We start from the raw sequence: 8,719 nt of genomic DNA, 5'->3' as shown, positions 1-8,719 counted from the left end.
GGTCCAAAGGACAACTGGAGGTGTGTAGCCCACTTCACCTCCCAAATACAGCTGCTGTACAAATACATTGTTGTATAGTCCCAGTAAGTTCTGGGACACCAGCCAGATGCCAGTGACTGCTTGACTGAACCTAAGGCCTTGTGTACACCACTGAGCTACATCCCCAGCCCCCCACCACATTGTATCAATGCCATCCCCAAGGATGAGGCTCGGGGGTTCTTCTGCGTCAGGAACTGGAAGCACCCCACAGTCAGACTCCCGGAATGGCTCTGGCCTGTGACATCATAGAATCACAGAATTAGAGCAGGGAAGGGGTTATGGAGCTGTGGCAGTGGGTGCTTGTGTGCCTGTGGGTGGGGATGACTGAGCTGGGGGCTGTAGAGACAGGTGGGAAGCTGGACTCGGGAACGGCAGGAGTGAAGGAGGCTTGAGAATAGGGAGGAAGCTTGGCTGTGATCAGGAGGCCAGCCCAGCCCCAGGCCTTTCTCCTTTCCCTTCCCCTCCCCTCTCTCGTTCTTGCCAAGTGATAGGATTAGAACGGGGAGCCAAGGCACTTGGGCAGGCTTTTCTCTTCCATTCCGCATCCGGGTGCTACCCTCCCCATCTCAGACATGGTGGGCATCTAATAGGAGCTCACCCAGCCCAGGCAACAAAAGGAGCAGGGCCCTGAGTTTGCCTGCCTTCTCGGGTAGGCACCATGGGCCCAAGGGACTCTTGTCACAGATTTTGCTTTGGTTCTTAGCGCCCAGAAGAGTTGGTACCGACGCCTCAATACCAGAAGCCAACTCCGGGCTCTTTGTAGACAGGCCTGACTTCTTTGATTACCCAGACTCAGACCAAGCTAGCCTTTTTGCTGTGGCCCAGTTTATTGGAGAGAAACCTGTGACCTTTGTAAGGACAGGTATGAACTGCCTTGATAGAGGGGCCTGCCTCCCAGCAGGACCTGGGAGAACTCTGCTCTTGTCTGGCAGATTCCGGCCCTGGGCTCTTTCAGCACATTCTGGTGGGCGCATTGCTGTTGGCCTTCTTCCTCTTCCTTCTGCAGTTCTGCACACACGTGTGAGTCCTGTCTCCATGCCCTGCCCTACCCCTTCCCTAGAACGCAGGTCTCCTATGAGCCCTCCCCATTTGATCTCCCTCCACACTCCTCAGGAGCTTCCAGAAAGGGGCCTGAGGAGCCAGACAGGAGCCCTGGATTCTGCTGTGTGCTACGCATCTACTGGTCTTCTGTTGAGAAATAAAGGCAGTGCCTCCTTCCTTCCTGCCGCAGTGACCCTTTCTGTGGCCATCCACTCCCCACCCCCTCCTCCTTCCTTGACTGCCCAGTGGTCCTCCCTGTGGCCATCCACCCCATGTCCATGCCCTCCTTCCTCCCTCTAAGTATCTATCCCCTTACCTCCTCCCTTCCCGGCCCCCAAAAAGTGGACCCAAGAGCCTTGCTGGCGTTCACGAAGATCGTCTTTATTAGCGGTCTGTAAAAGCACCTCCCAGGGTCTGTGACCCCAGACCGGAGGAAGCCATGAGAGATCTGTAGCACCAGGGACAAGCCAGGGCCCGAGGGCAAAATGTGCAGCCTAAGAAGGGGCTAGCGCCCTTGCCTGCCCCCAGGGTTGCTCAGCACTGGGAAGGTTGTAAGGGAGCCATCACCTCCCTCCCCTACCCCAACAAATCGGAGACAGGCGAAAAAATAAATAAGGTTCTTCAGATCGGTCTCCGCAGGAAGGAACTGTAGGGGTCACCTGCCTACATAGGATGAGTTAGGGTGTCTTCTGTCTCCCAGGTGATGGGGAGCAGGGAGGGATTTGCGGCAGCGGAGCTGGGATGTCCTTAGCAGCGGGGCTTACCCCCTTGTCCCTTGACACCTTGGTCCCACTGAGCCCGGCTCTCCAGACCTCAGTACAATGTCTGACACTTCCGCTTCCCTACCTCCTGTTAGCACAGAGGCCGGAAGAAGCTCTTCATCCCCGTCCCGGTCCCCTCTCTCCCTGCCTTCCACTCCTCCGACCTCAGCTCCTGAGGGTATTTAGCTCCTCCCTGTTCTGAGTCTTTCCGTCTTGGGGTTATCAAGGCAAGGGACTCCTGGCTCTCACCCCCAACCCACTGGCCCCAAAGCCCTGTCTCCGCGGGGCTGGGGAGGAGGGCTCCCAAGCCACAGCCTCAGTCCTGAGTCTGACAGGGAGAGGGTGGTGGGGGACCTCGGGGTCGGAAGAGGCGGCAGGCCCCGCGGCAAATGAGGAAGAACCAGTACAGCTGTGGTGCGAGGAGCAGCGCGGCGCCCAGGTTGACGTGGGCCGGGATGGCCAGGGGCACGGAGAGCAGGGGCAGGCCAGCATGGCGCCCGTAGGCCCAATACAGGTAGGGGAAGAGCAGCACCCGGCAACACAGGAAGCTGAGCAGCATCAGGGCGCCGTTCACCTTGTGCAGCAACGTGTGCTGTTGCTTGTACTGTGGACAGAGCAGCATGGCAGGGCAGGGAGAGCCGTCTCCTTGCCGGTTCCCACAGCTACCTGCCCTCCGTGTGGCCTATGGCTCCTCCCACACCCGGCCAGTGCTCTTATTCTTGGTCTTGTTTTTTGTTGTTTTGTTTTCAAGACAACGTTTCTCTGTGCAAACACTCCCGGCTGTCCTGGGAACTTGCTTTGTAGACCAGGCTGGCCTCGAGCTCACAGGAATCCATCTGCTTCTGCCTCCCACGTGCTGGGATTAAAGGCATGCACCACCACCACACCACCTAGCCTTATTCTTGCTATGTAGCCCAGGCTAGTCCCAAATTCATGATCTTCATGCCTTAGTCTTCCTAGTGCTAGGGTTGTAGCCACACACCAGCATGCTGGGAGGTTGCATGGTCTTTGGAGGATTCCCTAAAGTCCCCGGCCGTGTCCACCCCACGGGCCCTCAGGCCCTCAGATCCACTCTCACCTGGATGAGGATCTTGCCCAGGCAGACGAAGGGCGTGCTCACTTCGGCCATCAACATGCAGCCCAGAAAGAAATCCCCCTTGCCCTGCCGCCACACCTGAGGGAAAAGACAAGGCCTGAGGAGCTGTGTCTGCATGCCTGGCTCCCATCACCTTCAGAGACTCTGTGTGTGTGTGTGTGTGTGTGTGTGTGTGTGTGTGTGTGTGTGTGTGTTCATGTGTGTATGCACATGTGTGCAGGCATGTATGTAAAGGCCAGAGATCAATTTCCTCAATTGCTCTCTGTCTTACTTTTTTTTTTTTTTTTTTTTTTTTTTTTTTTTTTTTTTTTTTTGGTTTTTTTTTTTTTTTTTTTTTTTTTTTTTTTTTTTTTTTTTTTTTTTTTTTTGGTTTTTCGAGACAGGGTTTCTCTGTGGCTTTGGAGCCTGTCCTGGCACTAGCTCTGTAGACCAGGCTGGCCTCAAACTCACAGAGATCCACCTGCCTCTGCCTCCCGAGTGCTGGGATTAAAGGCGTGTGCCACCACCGCCTGGCAGCTTTTTCTTTTGTAAGACAAGAGTCTCGTGTACCCCAGACCAGCTTCAAACCCACTGTGTAGCTGAGGGCGATTTTAAGCTTCCTGTCTTCTCACTTCCGCTCTCAGGAGCCAGGGTTACAAATGTACTGTCTGGCCTTACAAAATGCTGGGGATTAAACCCGCGGCTTCACACATGCTGCAGAAACAGTGTCAGCGGAGCTACCTCCTCTGCCCAGAGAGACATGTTGTCCTGGAATTTGAGCGCTCTGAGGGCACTGCCAAGCAGGGGTACTGCCTGTTTTACAATTCTCGGGCTTAGGAAGGCTTGCCTCACACCACAGGGAAGGACAACCTCCCAGACTGTAGCCAGTGCTCTGAAGCACTGCAGACTGACTTGGAGCTCCTGAGGTCGGGGTAGAATGCTGCTCAGGAAACCCACCCTAAACCCCACTACCCGGGACCTCTGCACTGCAGCGCTGGCATGCTGGGGCGCAGCAGCTTTTCACAGCCACCCCTACCTCTCCTGACTCCAGGAGGGAGGACTCACCACCGAGAGTGGGAAGCACACCAGCACCATGGCCGCGTGGTGGAGCACCATGAGGAACTCCTTGTGCAGGTAGCCGCGGACCACGGCCCAGGTGCTGCCCGGGGCTCTGGGCGTCCCGTCTTCCCCTTCGTGCCCTTTGACCTGATGTTTGTGCCAATGGCAGAGGAACATGGCGTAGATGTCATAGATGAAGTAAGGAACCGCAAACTGTGTGTAGGCCGAGGACAGCCAGTGCCTGCAGGGAGGAGGAAGGGAAGAGGAAGCAGACAGGTCGGAGGGGAGCAGGATGCTCAATGGGAGTGAGCTAGCATCCCCGGGGGCTCTCAGAACAACCCCCAAGGCTTGAGTTGCAGATGCCAGAGTTGAAGGCTGATAAAGGTGGGGATCCACCACTCAGCTTCTGAGGTTTGGGACAGACCTCACAACCCACCATGTCTCTGTCCTTTTCTCTCCAAGGGTCATTGCTTCTCACCTTCCACCCACCCCTGCCTCTGCAGTGTTGTAGGGAGAGGAGACCAGAGCGCTGGCGATCACGAGCATTTATGAGAATGAGATGCGGGCAGATACAAAGATGGCCCCAGTTAGCACTTCCAAGCACCGTAGCGATCCTGTGGCCCAGCACCAGCTGACACGACAGCTTCTCACATGCCAGGCACTACGCGGGTACTTAAATCTTTACACAGCGGCAACTCGGTCACTGCTCGTGAAACCCTGTGTCACGGAGAGGCTAAGTGATGCAGCCAAGGGAGAACCACAGAAGTCCTTGCCATCAGCCCCACTGTCTCAAGAAGGTTAGAGAAGGGTTGGAGCCCATCCCTAGTGAAGCAGAGGGCCGTCGTGGCAGCTAGCCTTAGCTCTGAGGTGGTGTGCCTATTGTTAGTTCAGGTCCGGCCAGCAGTAAAGAGAAAATGCTGAGCAAAGATGCCAAGACGAGAGAAAGTTCTACAGACTTTGGAGTAAACAAATACGGGAAGCACAAGAACAGGCAACGCTGCGCTTTTTCTCTTGAGTCAGCACTGAGGCTTTCTCAAGGCCAGGAGTCCTCAGGCGGGTCTGGGGTGGGGGTGGGAGATAGACGGAGCAGAGCAAAAGGCTGGCCACCGTACACCAAGTGAGGGGGGAGGACTGAGGGTACAGACTGGCTGGGGATGCGGTGAGCACAAAATAGCCCCAGCTTGCCCAGGCTGGCTGGCTTGGAAGTGGGGAGCAGCTCACCTTCAAAAGGACCCACATTGCAATGGTGTAGGGGAATGTGGCCCAGAGTCACGTAGGGAGGGATGGGGAGAGGCTTTAGCGAGAGATAGAGAGCAGAAATACTGGCAGGATCCAACCATGCTCAGAGAAGACTCGGAGCCTGCCTAGGGATGTGCTGGAAGAATGGTCTCATGGGACTCTGGGCTATGGGGGAGCCAGAGGGGCTCAGGCTCCTGAGCTGATAAGTGAGGTGTCAGATTCTATCTCTGCTCTGTCAGCAATTAGATGCTCAGAAGCAAGAACAGCTGTTGCCCTGGATTAGCCCCGACCCTCCCACCTACCTGAGGATTAAAGGGGGAACAGGGTCAAGACCGGACTAGGGGGTGGGAACGCAAGAGCCAAAAGGTGGCCTCTAGGTGGGAACAGGTGAGGAGGAACTGCCTGGTGCCCAGGCTCCTATGGACCCTCTGACTGCGGAAGGCATTCGGAGAGGGCAAGCAGGAGTCAAGTCACGGAGAAGGATCCTGAGAGTTAAAGCCCTGCACCATGGAGCCCAGAACTGCTCTAGGCACTTAGTGCTCAATGCCTCCATGCAGAAGCCCTTCTGGGGAAGGATGTGACCTCACTCTAGGGCTTAGGAGGAGAGAACTCACTCACCGGATAAAGAGACAAATAGACACCAGAAGGCGGATGGAGACCAGGGTCACCCAGACAATGTCCCCTGAGGCTCAGAGGACACCACAGAAGGGCAGAAGAGCCAGAAAGTATGAGTGAAACTCCTGAGCATGCAGCCCACCGCCAGCTAAAAATGGGCGGATCAGCACCACGGACAGGGCCAGTGCTTGTTTTTTTTTTTTTTTTTTTCCCCCCCCTTCGTCCTCCTCCCGCCCCACCTTTCAGGCCTGGACCTTTTTGGCAAGCACCAAACACTGCAGTCGCTGCCAGTGCCAAATTTTGGCCTCTTCACCCTACCCCGCCCCCACTGCCTGACCCTCAGGGGCCTTATGTCATCTCTTTCTCTTCCCCCTGAGACAACTGGACTCCAGAAGAAGTTGAGAGATGAGCCGGGCCTGGTGAGGAGGTACTCAGGAAGGTTCTGGATGGAAACAGAATCTGAGGGATGCAAGACTCGATTGGCACGCAGAACTCACGACAGGAGGCCAGGAAGCTGCCTGGGAATTACTTTGAGGAGTTTCTTTGGTACCCACCCCTGCTTCCTTGCTTCTGACCTTTAGGACAGGGTCCGATAAATTTATCCCTGGTATTGAGTTGCAACAATCACATGAACTTGCCTGGGCCCAAGTCCAGGGACCACTACAGATCTGGGGGACCCTGGTTCCCACACCTCCACTGCTGGGGCATGGCAGATTTGGTCATGGGGCACTTACTGGTCGTCAATGATGTGCTTGCAGGACGTGGAGACTATGTAGCCAGCTGTGGAGGCCATGATGGCTTGGACAGAGGACACCAGCCTAGGGAGACAGAAGGAGGGAAAATAAGGCGTGTGCCTCCATTTCTCTTCTTGCTGCCACAGTGGACCCTGTGCTTCTCGGGGCCATTTCTCGTCAGCTTCCCCCCCAAGCCACGCTCTCTCGCTATCCCTTTCAGCGAAGCCACGCTTAGCTGCGATCCCTCAGTTCCCGCCTCTCCAAGCCTTCTTCACTCCTAGTTTGTGACAGTAGAGTCTCCTTCCTCCCAGGACACCAGGGAGATCATTCTGAGGTGAGCCAGTGCTGGGAATGGCTGACAGTGAGGTCTCTCCCTGGGGAGGGGGGAAGAGACCCGTGAGGGACACAGGAGTCCCCAGTTGCTCCTGCACTGTTTGGTTACCCTCACTACGCTGCTCATACCTACAGTAACTGGCCCCACAGTGACCCCAAGCACCCCCGCCACTTTCCCACTATTTCCTTGACTGTTCCCATGGTCCTCTTCCTGATGACCCTATCCTGGGGATATACAAGTTTCCCCATCTACTTCTCCGTGCCTTGATCCGCAAACACTAGCCCTGAAAAGCGTGATCTCGCCCCTTGACTTGCTCCTTGTATCTTGTGGGACTCTTTGGTCACATGCTGGCCTGCTCTAGAGGGTGGGAGAGGGACAAGCAAGATCAAGCTGGATAGTAGACCAGATGGCTGAGTTTCAATGAGGTCTCGGGGGAAGGTGAGGTCCAAGGTGGGAAAGAAGCTTGCATCTAAACCTCCCCACTGCTGCAGAGCCCAAGGAGGTGCTGGGGCCCCTTCCCCACGAAGCCTGTTTGGGGGAGAGGGGCTGAACTCAGGGAAGGCATGCCATTTACCTGGCGGAGACAATGACAGCATCGGCTTCCTCCCAGCGCAGCTGGGGCAGCCTCTGGAGCGTGTTCTTGGATAAGAGGAAGAGTCCGGGGAACACCACCCCCCCAGCCACCATTGGGGTGAGCATGGTGACTTGGACCCAGGCAGGGAGACCAGAGGGGCCAGAAAGGACAAGAAAGCCAAACTGAGGGAGTCAGAGGTGGAGAAGGGATGGCAAGCCAGAGAAGGAGAGAGAAAGAGGGAAGGGGAGGCACAAAGGGGCCAGGGCGGGGACAGGATGGGACAAGAGGGCTAGTCCAGGGCAAGGGATAAAGGGACTTCAATGAGACTGGGGACACAGAAAGAAAGCTAGCTAGGCAGAGTAGAGAGGGGGTGGGAGGATGCCAGTGAGAGGGATGGGAAGAGACGACCAAGGGAGGACCTGGTGAGAGGACCAAGCAGGAGAGGGGACAGGAGGAGGAGGAGGAGGAGGATGCAGTTGGGGGAGGGGAGGGAGAGCCGCGGCAGGTGGGGGGGCTTACGTGGAGAGGCTGGGAGGGCCCAAGGAGGCGGGGGGGGGGGGGGGATGATGGTGCCAGCCCAGAAAAAGGGAGGGTGGGAAGGACCGAGGCAAGCCGAGGAGCAGCCGGGCAGCTGGTCACCAGTCAACGCGGCTCTCCCGCCACCACAGGCCACCACCGCCTCCTCTTGCTGCTGCCACAGCCCCAATGCCCTGTGCGGACACTGCACATGGCATGGCAGAGTTGGTGCCCAGCCCCCTGCCCCCTCTGTGAGGAGGGGGAGGGGGAGGGGAAGCCACCAGCTTGGGGAGGGTGGGAGAGGGGGAGGGAGATGATGGCACCAACCAGACACCAAGAAACCGGACCTGCAGCAGCTTTGTCTCCCATGCAGCTCTGAGCCACAGCCGCGGCTGCGACAGAGATGGGGGGGGGGGGACAGGGAAAGAGGGAGGGGAAGGCCCTTAAAGAGACAGCAGCTGCAGCGCAGGGGGCTGCTAGGGACCAGAACTAGGGGAGAGATGGCTCTTCTCTTGGGAAAGAAGGTGGCCCCGGACTCCTTTGGCTGGCAGGGCGTTCTGAGCCCCTTTCCCATCAGCACTTTGGAAATGTCTGGCACTCCCTCCTGCCAAGGCTTAATAAACATTAATGTGTGTCCCTCAGTGACCTGCAGGGATCTCAGCTCAGGGGTGCCCACTCCAGCTGAGAAGATTCCCCGGGGAAGGCAGCCCAAGTAGGTGGGGCCTCTTGCTT

General features: G+C 56.8%; 2 protein-coding genes across 2 annotated transcripts; one reads left to right on the top strand and one right to left on the bottom strand.

The window, feature by feature from the left end:
- Positions 1-317: 317 nt before the first annotated feature.
- CUNH16orf92 (chromosome unknown C16orf92 homolog) lies at positions 318-1,174 on the top strand. Its single transcript, XM_050165880.1, has 4 exons — positions 318-387; positions 743-901; positions 972-1,059; positions 1,153-1,174. Exons 1-4 carry the CDS (start codon positions 318-320, stop codon positions 1,172-1,174), a joined length of 339 nt encoding a protein of 112 aa, XP_050021837.1.
- Positions 1,175-1,449: 275 nt separating this feature from the next.
- Tlcd3b (TLC domain containing 3B) lies at positions 1,450-8,348 on the bottom strand. Its single transcript, XM_050166008.1, has 5 exons — positions 7,472-8,348; positions 6,564-6,647; positions 3,982-4,216; positions 2,920-3,015; positions 1,450-2,445 (listed from the first exon to the last, which is right to left on the bottom strand). Exons 1-5 carry the CDS (start codon positions 7,594-7,596, stop codon positions 2,158-2,160), a joined length of 828 nt encoding a protein of 275 aa, XP_050021965.1. The 5' UTR covers positions 7,597-8,348; the 3' UTR covers positions 1,450-2,157.
- Positions 8,349-8,719: the final 371 nt, after the last annotated feature.

This window comes from Alexandromys fortis, unplaced genomic scaffold, assembly GCF_014885135.2.
Source record: "Alexandromys fortis isolate MF-2015 unplaced genomic scaffold, M_Fortis_MF-2015_v1.1 scaffold_146, whole genome shotgun sequence".
NCBI lineage: Eukaryota > Metazoa > Chordata > Mammalia > Rodentia > Cricetidae > Alexandromys > Alexandromys fortis.
Note: the sequence above shows the minus strand (reverse complement) of the source record. Positions and strands in the feature narration are given on the sequence as shown.